The 20,873-nt window shown below is 41.0% G+C and overlaps 1 protein-coding gene across 1 annotated transcript in view; it reads right to left on the reverse strand.

Moving 5' to 3' along the window:
* LOC134454517 (uncharacterized) overlaps positions 1-20,873 on the reverse strand; it is a 55,703-nt gene that overhangs the window by 29,943 nt on the left and 4,887 nt on the right. Inside the window, exons 4-7 of the mRNA XM_063205577.1 lie at positions 10,311-10,383; positions 4,970-5,061; positions 3,567-3,704; positions 438-568 (exon numbers count right to left, since the gene is read on the reverse strand). Coding sequence (XP_063061647.1) covers positions 438-568; positions 3,567-3,704; positions 4,970-5,061; positions 10,311-10,383 — 434 coding nt within the window. The remainder of the gene's footprint in view (positions 1-437; positions 569-3,566; positions 3,705-4,969; positions 5,062-10,310; positions 10,384-20,873) is intronic.

Consider the following 20,873-nt stretch of genomic DNA (forward strand, 5'->3'; position numbering starts at 1 on the left):
TAATGTGTTAATCCGACGCTAGATTTCTTAACTGATGAAAATCGAAGGCAGAAATCAACATTGTAGTGTCTAAATATGAGGTCGATTGGTCTATTTGTGGCGTACATCACGATCGGCTGAGTTGTTGGCCTCACGTTTGTCAGTTAGCCTGTGGCTAGGCTACTTTTCGCCAACGTTAGCATCCGGTTTAGTGTAGAAAGGCTATGCTTGCACGCATTCGCTCCGTAGTCTGCCGCCTTGTGGCCACAGGAAGGAACAATTTAAAGAAAGCGTTTCAGACAGACAACAATTGAATGAAAGCGTTTCAGACGGACGGAAATGTAATGAAAGCGTTTCAGACGGACGGACAGACAGACCCTGTTATAGAGATGCTGGACGCATCTAAAAAGAGCCAAAGGCCATTGTACAGGATGCTGACAAAACCCTAATAGTCGTACCTTTCCTCCTGTGTGTCTGCGTCCTCATCCTCCAGCTTGCCGTAGGAGAAGGCTACGATGGCAAACGGCAGCACGTGGCGAGGACACGGGTCTGAGTCTTCCCCTCCGCTCGGGATCTCATACATGTAATACTGCAAAACAACAAACAGCGAATAAGCATGGACGTAATTTTAGGTGTGGATGGTGGTAACACAACTATACCACTTTTGAGATGAACCTAGCTTGTCCCCACCACTTTTTCACAAATATAATGCAAAAATAGCATACCCGGACAGTTTGCCATTGCAATGTCCCCACCGCTTTCCAAGCCAAACGTGCACCTTTGTGAATAAGTGAGAGTGAAAGTCCACCTGGGATATTACTATTGTCACTGTGACACAGCACTCCACAGCACTTAGTGTAGAGCAGTGGTTCCAAACCTTTTTCTTCAGGGACCCAAATTTGTACAATTGTAGGCTTTGGTTACCCAACCGTGTGAGCGCCCGCACAAGAGAGAGAGTCACATGAATAAGCTTAGTTATCATTTAATTCCTCAATTTGTCTTCGGTCAAATATGGAACAAATGTTTAATGTATTACTTACATTTTGTTGCTTCTATGCATTGGTTGAAATGCTTTGTAATTTATTCAACATGGGCTATATATGGTATTAAAATAAAGCACCTTAAAATCAAGAGGACTTTGTGACCCACTGTGGATCTTTGGCGACCCATAAGTTGGGTCCCGACCCATAGGTTGGGAACCACTGGTGTAGAGTAACTTTCTTGATCCCCGGGGGTAAATTAAGGTGTCAAAATCAAATAGTTTACATAAATACCAGGGCTGGGACATTAATTTCGATAAATTAATCACGTGATTAGATTAATTAATTAACGTGATTACAAAAATTAATCGCAGTATAATATAGCTACATAGTTCTGGATTGGACCATTTGAGGGCAGTGTTACGCCTGATGGTGAACAGCCTGCTGAAATTGAGAAGAGTTCTCTCTTTTTTTTTAAATGTAATAATATTTTTAGATTAAGCTCATTTTTCACTGTTCTCAAGTAAGATATTTAAATGTGATTAATTCGATTAACTAATTCCAAAGCCTATAGATTAAATTGATTAAAACTTTAAATTGAGTCCCAGCCCTAATAAATACAAATAATGCCTTCATGGACATTTCAAGACACATATAACCAGGGCTCTAAATTAACTTTTTCCACCACCAGCCAATTTGGCTAGTGGACATTTTTTCTTACCAGCCAAACAGAAGTTCAACTAGCCATTTTTTTTAATCTCGCCAAAATAAACTATGCATTAGGCTAGTTTTTTTTTTTTCTAATTAAATGGTCATTTTGTCCAACTGTTTCTACAACACAGATACACTAGGCCTGCATAGGCTACTATATGCCTACATAATAATTAAGCATATTATAGGCCTAGGCTATATATTTTTTCATTATTTTTTAACTTCTGCTTTATTTTTTACTTTCATTACTTAGGCCTAATTAATTTGATTAGTTTTTGTTCAATTCCTCTGAAAACAGCTGAATCACATCGCACAAGCCACTCACATAACACACCTTTAACATAGGCCAGTAACCAAGCACACAGCCAAACACTACAAAACCTCACATACGCACACCCCAAGGAAGGAGAAGAGATGAGGGGAAAAGGAGGGGAGAGGAGGAGCTCTTCTCTACCAAGCGCAACAAAATGACAAGAAGCCTAGTTTAATTAAAAGTAAATAATATCTCGGGAATCTTCGCTTCCTTTGTTACTTCCACAGCTTCGTCGTTGGTTGCTTTTTTTTTTCTTTCCGATGGCGTGGGCTTTCCAACTTAGTTGCGCCACGACTCTGAACATTTCAGAAGACAACTGAACTGACAGCTACGGTCACACTACTCTGACAGTCGGCTCTCCTCCTCTGCCCTGGTCGCTATTTCGTTCCACAACCACTCATTTTTAACGTCACTATTTACAATTAGGCCTACTACTAGCATTCACCAACACACAGAACCTTGCTCTAACCCCCGCCACATTCTCATCACTCGCACAAAACATAGTCTACTACACAACAGAAGTAGCGCTATGCATCTGCGTATTAGTCCTGTTATTGAAACGGTCAGAGTTTCGCTGCTTCAAAAATGCAGCCTGTTCAAGGTTCATATAGCAGTAGTGACGTTAAAAGGGTTGTAGCGAAAGCGACGAGAGCATAGGAGGAGAGCTGCCTGTCAGAATAGTGTGAGCGCAGCTTAGCTGACAGAAGGCTGGTCGTCTGAAATGTTTTCAATCCTGGCGCGCGCAACAGCATGGAGTTGACGCTCGATGCACTGGAAAGCCCACGGTGGGAGGCTACGTCGTGACGCTAGTGTCCATGGGTAATGTAGTATAGGAAATCTCGCCCTATAACGTTCGTCAGAGCAGCGGTTTACCGATCATAAGTTACTGTACTCGGGCGCTACTAGCCAAATTGACGGGTAGGTATTTTTTTCTACTAGCCAAAATTAATTTTCACCCGTGTTTGGCGTGTTGGCGTGTGTTAATTTAGAGCCCTGCATATAACACAGGTAATGGTCAGGGATGGGAAAAAAACAGTGAATAACAGGTTAAAGGGGGACACAGAGGAAGACCACAAGAGGAAGATGGCCAAATCAACGCTGGAATAACACGACACTCCAGACTAGGCTCATCTGCACATAGACACACACACCCACGACCGCACCCATCCACTGACAAAACACACCCTCATATCATCCCATTGGCACATAGGCACACATCCACGACCGCACCCATCCACTGACAAAACACACCCACATATCCAACGTAGAAGATACACAAACAGGGACATTTAGGGCAGTTTTTTTATTCCCTAACTTCTCCTAAACTGCAATAACTCTTGTTATTGGCCAGGGGTACTTAGGATAGGACATCTCCAGAGCTCTGAATGCTTGTGTAACTTGTGCTTTTTGTGTGGTATCCAGTGTTCTAGATAGCATCGGTTACTACTGCTGTAATATACTTTTTGGAGACAATAAATCCTTGGATTTTGTTGGGGACATAATTCGGACTGTTTGCCTTTTTCCTTTTTGAATTCAACCAACATGTAATATGGCGGAGCCCATATATTCAATACAAGCTTTACCTGTGTTCTTTCGAAGGCTAAAAAGGAGCTTGTCGCCGCGGTGACCTTGAGCATCTGGTCCGACTCATGGCAGTCGAAGCCGGCGGTGGGTGGGGTGAACTTCAGGGTGTAGTTCTCAGTCACCTCTTTCACACGGCCCTGGTTGCCAAGCAACACCACAACAACAACCACACAAGACATTGTTTCTTTAAGTATACAGACAGCTTCAAAAAGCATACATGACAACTTCAACATCAACTACACTATTTCATAATTATTATAATTAGAGCTGTATAAAGTAGAAGTACTCAAACAGATGTATGTGCATCACTATTGGTATGATATCACATGGTGTCACAACTTGGTAATTTCATACTCATAGTGTTTTAATTACATCAAGAGCACTTCTACTTCTACTTAAAGGGACACTGTGTGAGATTTTTAGTTGTTTATTTCCAGAATTCATGCTGCCCATTCACTAATGTTACCTTTTTCATGAATACTTACCACCAGCATCAAATTGTAAGTATTCATTATGACTGGAAAAATTGCACTTTTCATACATGAAAAGGGGGATCTTTTCCATGGTCCGCCATTTTGAATTTCCAAAAATAGCCATTTTTAGCTGCAAAATGACTGTACTTGGACCATACTAGAAAATATGTGTTTATTACTTAGTAAACTTTCATGTAAAGATCAAATTTGGCAATAGGCAGCCCAGTTTCAATGAGCAGCATAGTTGCAGTACCTTTTTTGACCATTTCCTGCACAGTGTCCCTTTAATACAAATCTGATTATAATTTTAAAATTGAATTGTAGTTCTCAGTTGTCAGCAATAACTGTAACTGTAGCAAAATCTGTAGCTCAAAGGCAGTGTTGCTATCCCCTATACTACTACACTATACTACATAGGTGCACCGAAAATTCGGCCGCAGAAAATATTCGGCCGAAAACGGAAAAAAAGACACTTTCGGTTTTCGGCCGAAAGCCAATTGAGTGGCCGAATCGGAGGCCGAATAGAAAATGAATTGAAAATGGGCATTAATTAAACTAATTTCAGTTCTACTCTTAACATTTGAAGACTTCAAATACACATTTATTTTCTTTCAAAAACATGTCAAAACATTTATTGTAAACCTTAGATTTAACCAATATTTAAAAATTGTGAAAAACCTAACTTTTGATAACTTTTGACTGAATTGTAATATTCGGTTTCGGAATTCGGCCAAGTGATTAATTATTAATCGGTTTCGGTTTCGGCCCCAAATTTTCATTTCGGTGCACCTCTACTATACTACTACCACTACTACTACTACCAATAATAATAGTGATCAATATCATAATTGGTAAAATAATAATAATAGTAGATAATAATAATGTTCTTGTATTACTGAATTATATCTCACTGCACTGCAGGCCGTTACCTTGGTGATCTTCACTATGGCGACATGGCCGGTCTTCCCGCTGTACCAGGGCTTGAAGTCCAGGCAATCAGAGTGCTTAGAGATGTACACACCTGGCAACCCACACCACAGAAGAAAGAAAGAAAGAGAGAAAGAGAGAAAGAAAGAAAGAAAGAAAGAAAGAAAGAAAGAAAGAAAGAAAGAAAGAATGCAGGCAAGAAAGAAAGGAAGAAAGAAAAAATAGTCAATCTCATTCTCAACAAGATATAATACATCTATTCAACCCAACAACCCATCTTAAGAAAATCAAGACAGAAACAAACAAACAAAGACAAAAAAAAAACTGGGAGGGAAAATATATATATATTGGAAGAGTCCATCTCATTCTCAACAAAATGGCAATACATCCATCCAATCCAGCAACCTATCTGCCCAAATACTGTAGCCTATCTACCCAAAGGATGAATATTCATAAAATGCTGCTCTCTCATCAAGAATTAAAAAGATCAAAAGGGAACAGTGCTTTATGAATATTCATCATCTGATCAGGTTTCCCTGCCTCATAACTGCACCTGTATTACTGATAGATGAACTGTATAGATTAACTTTTATTGTATCTGCCCATCAATCTATCCAGACATCCTTCCATCGAAAAACCCATCCATACACACACACACACAAACACACACACACACACACACACACACACACACACACACACACACACACACACACAAAAACATCAACCCATCTACCCGTGAACCCATGCTCAAATACATCCATTCATCAATCCATATATCGGTTCGTGGCAGCACAGACGAGGCAGCTAAGCCTGAAGAATGTGGAAGACTGTGGGTGGGAGGCAGATTGGTACAAAGGCTTTTAACAGAGACAACGCTGCACACAAAACAACCCTGCCACACCTTGAGTACAAAGTCACAAGGGGACCGCAAAGATAGCTGGGCGAACGCCTGAGAAGATACAACTTCAAGATTCGAGATTCTTTTTACACGCCCCGGGGGAAATTTGTTTTGGACATGGGTGGTTGACGTGATGCCTTATTTTTCGTAACATTGGTTAAAAACCTACAAAACTGTGGTACATTATGTTTCATATTAGTCTTAGATGAGAAGAAACATTTTTGTTAAGATTGATGTAAAGGTTTATATGTCAAATATCCTGCGGTGTGACTGTAACATTAATGAAACCTGGAATATAATATATATATAAATTAACCAACAACATTTTGAATAATGTATGAAGCATTTGGCATGATTGCATAAATATTAGCTTTATATTAAGATGTGAATGTGAATAAAACTCAAGACAGTAATATTAACTACAAGTTGAATTTCGTAACACAAATTGCGTCCTGTGGGGTGACATGTATGTCAATGTTTGTGAATGGGCAGCTGCAAGGCCAACTACAAGTGTCTTAAAGACTGGCTCCTAACCAGTCAGTACCTCAGTTATTGGAGAGTGCTGTGGAAGTTGTTTATTTCCAGAATCCATGCTACTCATTCACTAATGTTATCTTTTTCATGAATATTTACCACCACCATCAAATTCAAAGTGTTCATTATGACTGGAAAAATTGCACTTTTCATACAAGAAAAGTGGGATCTTCTCCATGGTCCGCCATTTTGAATTTCCAGAAATAGCCATTTTTAGCTGTAAAACTGACTGTACTTGGGCCATATTAGAAAATATTAGTTTATTACTTAGTTATCTTTCATGAAAAGATCCAATTTAGCAATAGGCAACCCAGTTTCAATGAGCATCATAGTTGCAGTACCTTTTTTGTCCATTTCTTGCAAAACGTTGACTTTGTTTATAATTTTCTTTGATTCTAATTATTATTTAAATGTTTTCGTTATCTATTTCCTGTTTTCTTTATTACTTTAATTTTTTTATATGTTTTTGTGAAGCACGCTGAACCAGGCTTTTAGCTAGGGGGGGCGTCTGGGCGTCTTTTCGACGCCCTATTTTGAAAAAAATTGGACGCCCTACTTTTTTAGTAGGACTCCCTAAAGACGTCCTATTTGTTCCACTTTGTTCGCGTTAACCATGCTGATGTTCAAAATTCGCAGAGTCCGAGCTTTCCCACGATGGACGATTTTTATTTACACCGCCATTTTGGAAGTTTTAGAAGATAAAATATAAAATACACCTAACCGGCTCCATCCTCCAGGTCTGTCCTACGCTGCGCTGCGCTGCGCTGCACAGCGCAGCGCATTCTGCTCGTCCCCCCCCTTCCCCCTCCCCTTGCGCTTCTGTGAGTCTGTCCCTCGAGTCGCTTAACGTCGCAATGATTCTTCATTAAAAGTTTTGAAGTTATGTTGGGCAGAAAAACCATGTGGAAAACGTCATACTAATGTAAGCTACAGAATGTTATGGTGTGGTCATTTTAAGCAACAAAAGTTGCTCCTCAAATTGCAGGAAATAATAATAATACTAATAAGAGCATTAGAAGTGTAAAGATTTTGCGGGGGAGAATACCCCAAGATCGCACTAAAACACTCTAATAAACAATGGAATCATCCAATGCGAGGCACGAGTTTGGAGTTTGTTACAACAGACGTGACCGCTGTAAAATAAAAACTTAACAGGCAATGCTTTGATCATGTCTTGTTAACTTTGTTGGCCACGAAGCATAGTGACCAAAACTTAGCAGCAACTTTGAAAAATGGTCAAGTCATCATCAGAAGAAAACGGCCGTCTTGTAAAACATGTGCTTGTGTGAAAAGGTAGGTAGGGACTTTGCGACGCTATTTAATGCCTACATATTACGTGAACAAAAATGTCTCTAATGTAGCTGCACTTGCAATATAGCCAAACTTATTCGAGAAAACCTGATGCAGCCCGAGTCCAAATTGAATGCATCAGAAGTGAATTCGCCTTCTTGTTGGGTGTGTAATAGAATATATGCGCATGTAAATTTCAGCTACCGTATTACATTTTGGAGGGCTGATATAACAAAAAAAAAACCTAGTAGCAGGTAATTGAATCTTCTTTTCTCTACCTACCATTCAACCATGAGTGATTGGCTCTGTCCACCCACCAGTATGAACTAAATAACTAAGAAATAAGATTTTTTGGTTCAAAAAGTTCAAAAGAAAAAATGAAACGGAATTTGAGAAAAATTTCAACGGATTTCATAGGGCCCTACTTGTGCCTGCGGGTCGAGGCGCCGCGGGGCACACGCACAATGACAGGTTAAAAAAAGTTAGACACCCTAAAAAAAAATTCTGCCTAAAAGCCTGCGCTGAACTACATCTGTGTATGAAATGCACTATACAAATAAAGATGCCTTGATCCACAGCCTGAAAAGATACAACTTCTGATTAACTGAATCCACAGCACTGGTGTCCAAGTCAAGGTAACTGAGTTATCAGTCAATGAAGCCTTAAAAGGAAATGACTCACCCCCTCTACCTCTACCCCTTCAGAGATTAAAAAAAAAAAACCTTTAAAACCCTCGCCATTTTTGTTTCATCAGTCAAGACACAATTTCAGCTCCCAGACCTCATCGAAAAAAAAAAAAAACAACGCCTATGTATGGTTTCCAAATCGCCCTCTACCCTACTTCTAACGTGAATAGCTAGGCCATGGACAGCAAACAGAACGAAGGTTGTTAACAGACCTATGAAGTGTACATGTGCTCCAAACAGCAAACTGTTTTGTGACGTATTGACACCGTGTCTTCAAGGGTTGTGAACACAAAACCAATCACCGCCCCCACCCTCTGCTCCCCTCCCCTCCCATGGCCAGCCTTCATAGATGGCACGTGGGTGCAGAGTTCCACTTAAGGAATTCTACACGGTGACGAAACAATGGTTACATGTGAATTCCGCCCTCTGTCTTCAGTCAACACAAAATTCCCTAAGTCAGCCTTGGCCATGAAACACACACACACACCTGGTCAAACCTGCTCTACCCCATTTTTCCCCCTCACTTGTCACTTCCATTTGTCCTGTTGAGGCCAAAGTTGCTCAGTGGGCGAGAAACTAACATCTAACAACTAGAAGCTTTCAGAACACACACCTCACGCCATAGTAAATTAAAGTAGACAGTTTGCTGGAGAAAGAAAAAACAAAAATTCCATTCCGTATTTCTGGCAAACTCTCCCAAACCCTTCATATCTGTATCTGACAAGAGTCAGACAGACCATGAGGGATCGCACCAATCGGGGACGGATTTTGATTCCATGGGCCCCTGGGCCAGACAAGAAGACAGGCAGTGGGTGTTGGTAGTTAAAAAAAAAGATTGAGGGTTTCAGTCCAGATGTGAGAGTCTATGTTGTTGGGGGACTGTCCTCTGAGAAAATGTGAAAATACAGTTTTTAAAAGTACGATTTTAACGCAAGGTGAGAATGGAAATATATATCTAGGCATGGGTTTCAGGGCCCCCTTGACTCTTGGGTCAATGGGCCTGTGCCTGGTAGGCCCATACAGTAATCTGTCCCTCTCACCCACAACCCAGCTCAAGCCTCACTAAAGATTACATTGCACATACGGTACATTTAAAGCAGTGATTTCAAACTCATTTCGTTTCAGGGGTCATACAGTCCTCTTGAACAGTGTTGCCAAGTCCGCTTATTATACGCGACTTTGGGCTTCTTTTTTTGAGCAGTCGCTTTTCATTTTGTAAAGTCGCGGGTTGCGTTTTTTTTGGGCTTGTTCTTTTCAGAGTTGGGCTTGCAGTTTTCTCCTGCTCTGGTGGTGATTTGAATGTGTTTCTCAATGGCAACTTGTTTTTTCTCACTCATCCTTACAAGTGACCCTACTACAATATTGTTAACTCCCACTTTCTGTGGTCACTTGTGGGGATTTTAGCTGCCACGCAGATCCCCACAAAGAGCAAGGTCTTCCCTGACCAGGCACGCGACTGACAACCCACCCTTTCTGTCGCTTCTTTTGGGCTTGTTTTCACGACGCCCCTCAGTCGCTTCTTTTGGGCTTGTTTTTAGGACGTCAGTCGCTTATTTGTCGTAGAAAATCTGGCAACACTGCTCTTGAACGCTGTAATAATCGTTAAAACGATTTCACTCCCATAGATCTGCCATAGCACTACTATGGAATTACACAGTGCCTTTACTAATGCATTATGACTTCTCCCATTCTGGTAGCAGTCTACGTATAATAGGGGGCATTTTTTAACGTGTTAAAAGAGACTTAACCTTGGAAAATATTTAAACATAGACAAACAATTTTGTTTTCATTTATTAGAAACATTCAAAATCGACAAACTAAAATGGCATCACCTTTGGAGAGGTACCCTAGTGTGAAACACGGAAAGGTGCAGTGTTTAAAGAGACTCAACCTTCACAAATATTCTGAATACAGAAACTAAAATGGCCTCACCTCTGGAAGGGTCCCCAAGTGTGGAGCACGTTGCATGTCCTACCAGCAGCCCTGTCCGCCCCAGCTCAGTGGCCTGTGAGATGATCGGTTGGGACAGGTGAGATAGTGAGATGATTGGTTGGGACAGGTGGTGAGATAATGCAAACAGGGTTCCTAATACAGAATTGTCATTGAAATGTATGCAGTACTTAAAATTATCTATATAGTAATTACTGTTTTAGATTTTTTTTTTTGCTCACTAAAGCCAGGCTCAAACTACACGACTAACACATTTAACACATTTGATGTGGAAAAGTTTTTTGGTGGTATTGTAGATAGTATTGATGTGAAGGGTGTAGACATACCGAATTATGGGTTAGCCTAGGCTAAATATTATTTTTGGTGCTTTTGTGTGAAAAAGACCTTGTGCCATAACCCCAACGCAGGGCGCCCCTCCAGCTGTTTCGCTCGCTATCATAGTCGACTTGAACATTTGGTGATGTGTCAGTGCATCGCAAGGCACAGAGAGATGTGCACGAACAAGCCTACTGTTCTGTTCAACTTTGGACCGAGAGCTTCAAGACGGCTGCTCAACTTCGGAATCTGGAAGTGAAATGTAGTCTATTTTCTTCCAACCGGCATTATCAGCTGTCAAACTGGAGCGCGCGCCACCCTAAAAATGCAGCGGTTTGTTTAATTGTTCATCGGTGTCCACAAGAACGTTTACTTTTGGGAAAATAAAAACACGTTTTGAAATAGTCTAGGCTAGAGCTACTGTTTGGAACCATACTTCAACTCTGTAATCCCACCAACTCGAATCATCCTGCACGTGAGACCGCTTGCTCACGCAGCTTGGTCTAGGTTGTCAATCATGCGGGCAGAGAGAGAGAGCGAGAGAGAGTGAGAGAGAAGAGAGGGTTGGAGGGGGTTGACTTCGACATTCCGAAGTTGAGCAGCCGCCTGGTGCAAAGTTGAACAGAACAGTTAGTAGGTTGCACAGTGTCCGTGCACCTCTCTCTGTGCCTTGCGATGCACTGACACATGACCAAATGTTCAATTCGACAACGATAGCGAAACAGAGCTGGAGGGCGCCCTGCGTCAGGGTTAAATGGCACAAGGTCTTTTCACACAAGAGCACCAAAAATAATATTTAGCCTAGGCTAACACATAATTCGGTAGGCTATGCCTACACCCTTCACATCAAACTATCTACAATACCACCCAATACCTTGTCCACATCAAATGTTTTAAGTCCGTGCTTATTACAGAGCCATGATTATTTCCAGTCCGCGTAACCACAGCTGATATCATGATGATGCGACGCACTCGGCAATCTACTTTTGTTGACTTTTGTCTCAAAAAGTTGGCTTGACCGTAACAGTAGATATTATCAAGGTACTGGCTTCACAAAACACATTCTGCAGACCTTTCAAGAGTAAATGAAGGGCTTGGGACTTTAAAATGTTGTGTTTTTGAAATGTGTGTAACCGCTGAGATATGATGCCCCCATTCTACCATATTGCATAGCTGATATGGCTAACGAGGCTAACGTGATATTATCAAACTTTCTCAAAATGCATCCCTTTGCATTGATTTTGCTCTAGAGTGACTTTATTTCATCCCAAACATGCAAAAATGAGCAAACTTGTTCCAACTCCAGATAAATCCTTTAAGGTACTAGAGTGATTCCAAACGTATACGGAAATTTCATTATGGCCGTATTCACACCTACCACGTTTGGTCCGGACCAAATGACCAAACGGACCAGATTTTCGTTGGTTCTGACCTTTTGGGATGGTCTGAATACAAACCAGCGAATCCTGGTCCGGACCAAACAAGCGGACCGAGACCGAGCTGAAGGGTCGGACTCGGTCCGGATCAAACGAACCCTGGTGCGGACCTTTTGTAGGTGTGAAAGCAGACCGGACCAAATCCCAGACTTTTTGCGTTTTTGTACCTCGGGATCTTCCGTCATTTGTCGAGATTTATGGGAAACAGAGTGTAAACAAAGCGACTCCACAACTTGGCATGTCCATGTTTGGTGCAAATTCGACAGAGGGGTTTGTTTGCAACAATAGGAATAAAATAATAGCCGAAACAATCACAATCGTGGGCGTAGGCTACATTATTGTACGGTAGGGTTGCACGGTATACCGGTATAAAAAAAGTACCTCGGTACAAAGGCATTTAAAACGGTACAATACTGCGTTTGAAAAGTACCGGTATGCAACAATGTGGCAAACGGCAACAGCTGCTGCTTATAAACACTCCAAACTGAATAGCAGTTAGCGTTAGCGATTGCTAAGCACTTTTATTTGTAACTTTAACTTACAGTTGGAATAGTATCATGCTGTACTGTATGCAGAATTTGTATTAGTGACATTATTTTTGATTGCTTTGTGAATCCACCCTGTAAAATTGCGTCTTTAGCTGTAGCAAGTTAGCTAAACATGCTAGGTTACGAGACAACTAGCTCATTTATACGGAGGGAGACAGAGAGAAGAGGGGGCTTTTGATCCTGCTGCTGCGTGAGTGGGTGAGAGAGAGAGAGAGAGGCGCTTCTGATTGGATCAGCGCGAGATTCAGATTAACCCCTGAAGTGCTGGGGAACAGCAAGTAGTGGCTCCTGTAGTAGCCTATTGAGTTGGGGTTTTGGTTAAAATGTACCAGCAGTGAAAACAAGAAAATGAGTGAGAAATAATTCACTGCACATTCACTAACAGTCCATATCACATTTGAATTAAAAGTAACTTACTATGATGTGATGTGTGTTATCCAAATAAATATCCACTCATGTTTTTGTATTTTGTGTTTGATTTGGATGGGATTATTTAAAAAAAAATGCTACTGTTTCAGTGCAGAGTAGACTATTATGACCGTGTTATATTGAGATTGGTGTGATTTGTACCGGGAGCTGGAAAAATATTGCATTACAGGACATAGAAAGGTTTTTTTTTTTTTTAGTACCGAAAAGTACCGAAATACATGTTGATACCGATACCGGTACTAAAATATTGGTATCGTGACAACACTATTGTACGGTCATTCACATTTTGAATGAGGATGGCTTAATGTCAGTGGAGCACAGGCCAAGAAGCTTGTAGTTGATTTTCACGAGAATGGGCTCACACAGGAAGGGAAAAAGAGAGATGGGCTACTCTGTTAATTTACCCATCACAGCATTTTAAATGTTGATTGGGGCAAATCCGAAAAGCATCTACTGAAGAAACGGAAGAAAACACTGTAGTCCGCACAGTATGGATTCTGATAATGGTAGCAATAATTACGATGTTAGGACTTACCCCCATGGCTTGCTAGCTGTGTGTTCGGGGAATGTAGGCTAGTGGAATAGGCTACTTGTGAGAAGTTGTGATGAAGATTAATTAATTTACCCGTTGTTGTGGCATGTTGGCAAGTGTGTATGATCCAAACGCTATGCCCGTGCTCATCATGTTTCTTTTTTCCTGATGGAGTACGTGAAATATTGCTACAAATGGTAGCCAATATTCCAATGCAAACGTATCCAAATGACAGTGGAGTGCACAGTTTATTTTCAAGAAGAAAGAATGGCGTGGTGCTTGAAATTAGATCGCCAATGTTTCACACTGAGCCTGTTTTGCGCCGTTCCCAGATATCCCAAGTGTAAAACAATGATTGCAGGGAGGTGGTTATCCTAATATTTATGACTAAACCAGCCAGCACGCTTGCTGTCAAGCTATGGGTGAAAACTCGCTCTTGAACAATCTGGCTTTGAACAGCCAGTGAGGTTCAGACTCTCTCTCTTGCCTGTCTGCGTAATCTAACCGAGCCATTCCATGTACGATGCACTCGTTATCTTGCCCGCACGCTATATTAGAAAAAAAATAAAAATAAATAAGAAATAAAAAAAAATAATAATAATAAAAAGGAAGAAACAAAAAGAGAAAGAAACAAAATGTAGGCCTATCCCAACTCCCTTCATGTCGTGAACTTCAGATAGTCTGTGCTATATATTTGGTCCGCTTACTGAAATGTATACAGTCTGAAAGCGAACCGCACCAAAATGTTAACATTTGGTTCGGACCAAACAAAGTGAATTATCGGACTTATATTTTACATTTATATTTATTTATATTTTATATTTTACTTATATTACGCTCATCTGAAAAGGCCTTTGCACATGTGCACAGGTATGGTTTTCCTTCAGCGTGTGTTCTTAGGTGATATCTGAGATCACATTTGTTTGTAGGTCTGTCCACGACCAAGGATTTTGTTGGTCGTCATTTACTCCGACTAATCGACGAATTGCCCCCCCCCCCCCATTTTTTAAAATTATATATATATATTAGGGCTGGGCAACGTTAATGCGTTAACGGTGCGTTAACTATTGAGGTCAATATCGCCCGACAATTTTGTTAACGCTATAAAGCAGTGGGTTTTTTTTTTTGCCTTTTATGACCGTCGTTCGTCGCTTTTATTTTGAAAGCGTCAGCGCGCTTGTTGCTGCTTCCAGTGACTGCAGTGCTGACAGAGAAGAAGAATGTCAGTAGTCAAAGTAGTCAAAACAAAACAGGCATAGCCTACAGAAGGACGTCAACTTCTGAATGGACATTTTCGGTAGCCTATGCAGTTCTACAGTCCTCCTTGCGCAATTATCGAGCAGCATGTGGCTCGCCTTTGCAGCTCGCAAGGTTAGTCTGTTGTACGGTCAGCATGAAAAGGGTACTGTTGTGCTGGCTGTCTATCAGCTGTCAATAACGCCAAGCGGACTTACTAAAGCCCTGATCAAAAAGCGAACCGCGAGATATTACATTCCTCACGCAACGTTTTGGTACATGGCGCTGCGCGTGCATAGTAGGCTGCATGAACATGGTAGGCTATGATTTCGCGACATCGGCAACTTCGTCAGCATTTAAGATAGTGTAAGTCATGTTAACGTTATTTTTTTGAAAGATGTAATTGCTGTCAATGCCAACAGACAGTCAATTAGTTTCTAGTCGCTGAAACACCTTACAAATAGCGACAGATAAGAGAGAAGGTGGGAGTCTTTGACAGTGAGAGAAGGCGGGACATATCTCACAGACGCATGCCTATGGCAAGCCGTTTTAACATATAGTTTTTTTAAGTGACAAGTTTTTTTCTTGTAGGCCCATGTAGACCATCCTAATTTGAGTTTATAATTTCTAATATATCAGTTTCAGTAGCCTACAATCTTAAATAGCCCTAGTGTAATATTGTATGCAATAATTTGTTTCATTAGTAGGCCTACATTGGATAGGCATATAGCCTACTACATTTAGACTGATAGGTTGGCAAATAGCCTACATTTCCATTGTGGAATATTATATTAGACCTACATAGGTTATCTACACAGTACATATGCAAATTATTATTAATTACCTCCGCCAGGAGGTTATGTGATCGCCTGATTTCGTGTGTGTGTTGTCTGTGTTTGTTTGTTAGTTCGCTGCTATTCCACTGCCTGCCACAAGGTGCGCACGGTGAGCACTGAGCAGAGGCGTGCCTGCGCCTTTCTCAGCAAGGAACAGGGGAGAGACTCTCTCCTTCGCCGCCAGCTCCAACACCAAGTGCATTTCACCTAAAAAGTTCATCTGCAGGCAGCCTTCATCGGCAGGCAGTAATCAGTCCTATCAAATGAATTAGGCCTACCACCGCTACCAAAATTATTCAATTTGTGATGTGTGGCCTTACTATGTTATCATTGCTGTTGCGAGAAGGACAGTGACCACCCCCGCATATCGTTTAGGTTCACAATGCTGTCGAATTAATTACGTTGTCAAAAAATATGGAATATGTGATCGTACGTTCACAATGTTGTTGTGGACTGTGACTTAGGTTCACAATCCTGTCGAATTAATTAGGCTACCGTTGCCAAAATAATTTATGACTCTAGGCCTACGTTCAAAATGCTGGTAAAATTCATTACATCCCCTTCGCTACATTTAAAGATAACCCCAAGTTGTTTGCGAGATGGACAGGGATCAGAAAGTCCGACAGCATGCATAATGGCCGAGCACCAGCAAATATTCCACACGGGTGAGCCTGCACCATTCTAAACAGTAAGGAACAGGGTGGGACTGTCTCCTTTGACGCCAGCTCCCACACCAGTGCTATCAACCTAAAAAGTTGCTCATCAGCAGGCAGCCTATACAGGTAGCCTAGGCTACACCCTCGTGGAAGTGAATTGCGAGATGGACAGTGACCACCGCAGATCATTTTGGTTGACAATGTCGAATTAATTGGGTACCATCGCCAAAAATATGGAATTCGTGGCTGTGTAAGTTCACAATGCTGGTCAAACACCCCCCTCACTAAATTTAAAATCAAGCCCAGTTGCGAGATAGACCACAAATTCCGACAGCAATGCCCGTGGACTATTAACAGCGGTGAATAGTGATTTGAGGAATGCGGGGAAGCATATGCCGCTTCAACCGACAGCGCCAAGACTAACCAGTGGCCCATGAGAATGATGCATATACCATCGTAGGCAAAAAAAGAGGCCTTACCTTTCTGTAGTTGTTTCAGTTTTGTTGGTTAAAATCATTACATTCCCTTCAGTAATTAGGCTCTATATCAGCGCGTGATCACAAGCTTCAGTTTCAAAGCAGGTAGATTTTGCAAATGACTGAACTGACATGAATGTGTCATTTTGAAAGTTCTGACAGGAATATAGTCGTTCATATTGGCAAAGTGATTATTTTTGTCCATTAGGCTATCTAATTATTCCATACCTTGGCGGAGGTATGTGATCTAGGAGGACTTTTCTAGTTTTTTTTTTTATTAATTAAAAATATTTTTATTTTATTTATTATTTATTTTATTCATGATTTATTATTATTATTTTTGGGTTTCGCGCGCTATGCGATTAATCATGATTAATCACAGAAAGTCATTGAGTTAATGTGATTAAAGATTTTCATGTTTGCCCACCCCTAATATATATATATATTAGGGATGGGCATAGATTATTTTTTTAAATCTAGATTAATCTCACTGTATTTATGAAATTAATCTAGATTAATCTATATCAAAATGTCTCATTCAGAATAGGCACGCTAGCGAAATAGTGATGAAAAAAACCTTGGGGATTTCTTAACCCTATACTGCACACATTATTATCCCATCATGGAAAAAAATCTTACTGTGTTTTTTGTCACATAAAATGAACTTCTTAAGACATATTTGCAATTTTTTTCAAAAAAAAGTTTTTTGGGGGGGTACTTTTAGGTTTGTTGCCATATGGCAACATCGTGCAGTTACAGAAAGGATCCAGTGTACATTTTCCCTCCCAGACCAAACAAGGGTCATTCAACATTATGAATTATTTTATAGAAATATAATTGTTTTTATCTCAGAAAAACATTGAAAGTTTACCCACAAGTTCAAGGGAGTTATTTAACACATTTTTGTCACTGAAAGAACAAGTGAATACTGTTTATTATATCCCCGAAAAACAGTATTTCAGTGGTATTACGTTGACCAACCACCAATGAATATAGTTGGTGTTAACACAATATTTGTGCATAGATTTGCACAAAAATGTGTATGGTAACTGTCTATAATATGTACATGAACTGATTTAATTTTGGAAGCCAACACTTTCAAGATGGCCGACATTCAAGATGGCCGATTTGCGAGCCAGGCATCTTTCATCATAACCGACAGTTTGTTTGTCATAACTTTTGAATGGATGCTTGGATTTACACTAAACATTGTGTGTTAACACTCTATAATCAGTACATTAAATTACATCAGTACATCAAAGACACAAGCCACCCTGCACACAAACTGTTCAGCCTCCTGCCCTCTGGAAAGAGGTACAGGCGCCTCCGTTCCCGTACCACCAGGCTGGCGAGCAGCACAATGCACCAAGCGATCAAGATGCTGAACACTCAACCCACTCTCCCTCCACTGTCAGCCTCTAGCCAGCAAGGCCACTGACAACCCCCCCCCTCCCCATCCCCCACCACCATATCTGCGACTGAACATTCCACCTGCACTACTATACTTGTAACTGAACTTTCAACCTGCACTAACTCAAAACATGCACACACACACACACACACACACACACACCACACACACACACACACACACACACACACACACACACGCAAGCACACTGCACTTTCTGCACTAAACCCAAACATACACACACTGACACACACACACACACACACACACACACACACACACACACACACACACACACACACATACAGACACACGAACACACACACAAGACGCACACCGCACCTTCTACCTGCACTAAACACATACACACACATACACACACACACACACACACACACACACACACACACACACACACTGCTGCTGGTGTACTTGACAGACCTTTTTTAATATTTATTTTTTCTTCAAAATGCTACTATACCATGTCAGAACGCTATAAAGGACTTTTTTTTTAGGAAAAGCACAAAAGCACAACAAATACCTCTTAATGTATGTCCTCTACAAGTCTTCTGTTGTCCAGTCTTGCACTTTAAATGTCTGTATGAGCACTGTCTATGTCCATACTGTCTTAAGTCCATGTATAAGTACTGTCTATGTCTATACTGTCTATATCCTTACCTAGATTAGTCTATGTCTGTATGGGAAAGCAAGAAATGTAATTTCAAATTCTTTGTATGACCAGTGCATGTAAAGAAATTGACAATAAAACCTTCTTGACTTGACTTGACATTAGCCATGTAAAATTGAGTGGCTACTTCCGCATTTTGTGGTCGCGTCTTTTAATGCTTCACCATAGACTCTGTGAACTGCAAAATGACGTAATCGTAGTCTTGTTTGAAAGGGTAGCATGTCTGCCAACTACTGGTAGGTGGGATGAACACCATTAAGACCGCTGGTTTGATCCACGTGCGCTTTTGTTAATGATGACGTATCGTCGCAATTCTGCGACTTTGGCGCTTAAAGGGTTAAATTTGATTAACATTATAGGGGGCATAAACGCATAGAAGTGGAAAGGCTATTGCACATGGTCTTTATCCCCCTGCCACCAATCGACCGGTATTCGGTCGACTAGTATTTTTTTTTGGTTGACCAACGATTATTCGATTGTTTGCGGACAACCCTATTTGTTTGCATAGGCTTTTCCACACACAGCGCACTGATATGGGAAGTTATGCTGGTATTTTTGTAACAAGCTGCATTAAAACTTACCTCAGCCCAAAAACAAAGTGTCAGATTGGCTGATATACACGTACCTGTCTCAGGGTTCTAGCTAGCGCAAAAGTGCGTTGCGGCCCGTTACGCTATAATTTTGGACCGTGACGCTTATTTTGGACCGTGACGCTTATTCTCAATACAGCGTAACAACATTTTGTCTGCATTATGTAGGCTACAGCCAGATCAATGCCACATCGCCCTTCTGCCAAAACTGACACATCCGTCATACTCACTGTATTTAAATAGTGACAATAAAGCATTCTACTACTACTGCTCTACTGCTATTTGTCGCAGGGTTTTGACGCCTTTTATTCAGCTGTGACAAGCGTGTGCCAGCATCGAGGCGCAGAAACAACAACAAAGGCACGTGTAGCATTGCATCCTTATTTCAGGGGTTTGTTTCTCCAAAGCGTACTTGCTAACCTGTTGCTAACCTGTTAGCAACTTGGGTGAATGGGAAATTGCATTGCAAACAACAAAGTACCTAACATAGTTAAGGCGGGTGAAATATCATTTTTTTCATGCCCTGGTCAAATTTGAGATTTTGGGCTAATTTGCATCTTTAACTTATCTTCCATACTACCATAGAGAAAACGTTAAAATTACACATTTAAGTGTCTGTTTCAGCACATTTTGTCCAACCGCGGCATCCATTTTCGCCTAAATTTACCAAGAATTCTGCCTTTGACTGTGTTCCGCGTCTCGTCTTTTTACACGACATCTGTCATGTCTGGTGTGGTTTTAAAGCACTGAGTTTCGGTCAGAAGGCTGTGTTATCCAAATATGGGCATTTCCTTTCTTTTCAGCAACCAATCCTGACTCTCCGAAGGGGGGTTTAGGGGACTAAAGTAGATTAATTGGCTGGCGGTGCTTTTCTGCTGACGTGATTCGCCCAGTGCCTCACATGTTGTCTTTTTGACATTTTCGTCTTAGCTTGCTGCGGGAACTTCAAAATATCTTTGCTGTACGAAACAGTTTACAAAAAGAAAGACACAGTTGTGTTTAGCAAGGTCCGTGATAATATATCAGCCAGGCAGCAATGCCCAGCAGGTATTGTCTATTCCCGGCACCTGTTGGGCTGCTTCCATCACCACCTAGTGTTCGTATTATGGCATTACTTTGAATTTCAATTTAGAATTTCGTACAAGCCTGCAGCCCAGGGACCACAGATGTAAATTAACTATCTAGCTAACTCTAGTACTAGAACCGTATTGTACAAGGTCCCAGTCAAATAAGCTAATGAACTAAACTTAACTTTTTTAACATTGTAAATAGGGCTGTTTTTCTTATCACTTAATTGTTGGTCTGTTTGGGGGAGCGCGGCTTTGGTCATGGCGGGCTTCTTGCGCATTCAGCAAGTGATTGGACTGCACAGAAATGTTTTACTTATTTGCG

Source organism: Engraulis encrasicolus, chromosome 1 (genome assembly GCF_034702125.1).
Source record: "Engraulis encrasicolus isolate BLACKSEA-1 chromosome 1, IST_EnEncr_1.0, whole genome shotgun sequence".
Lineage (NCBI taxonomy): Eukaryota > Metazoa > Chordata > Actinopteri > Clupeiformes > Engraulidae > Engraulis > Engraulis encrasicolus.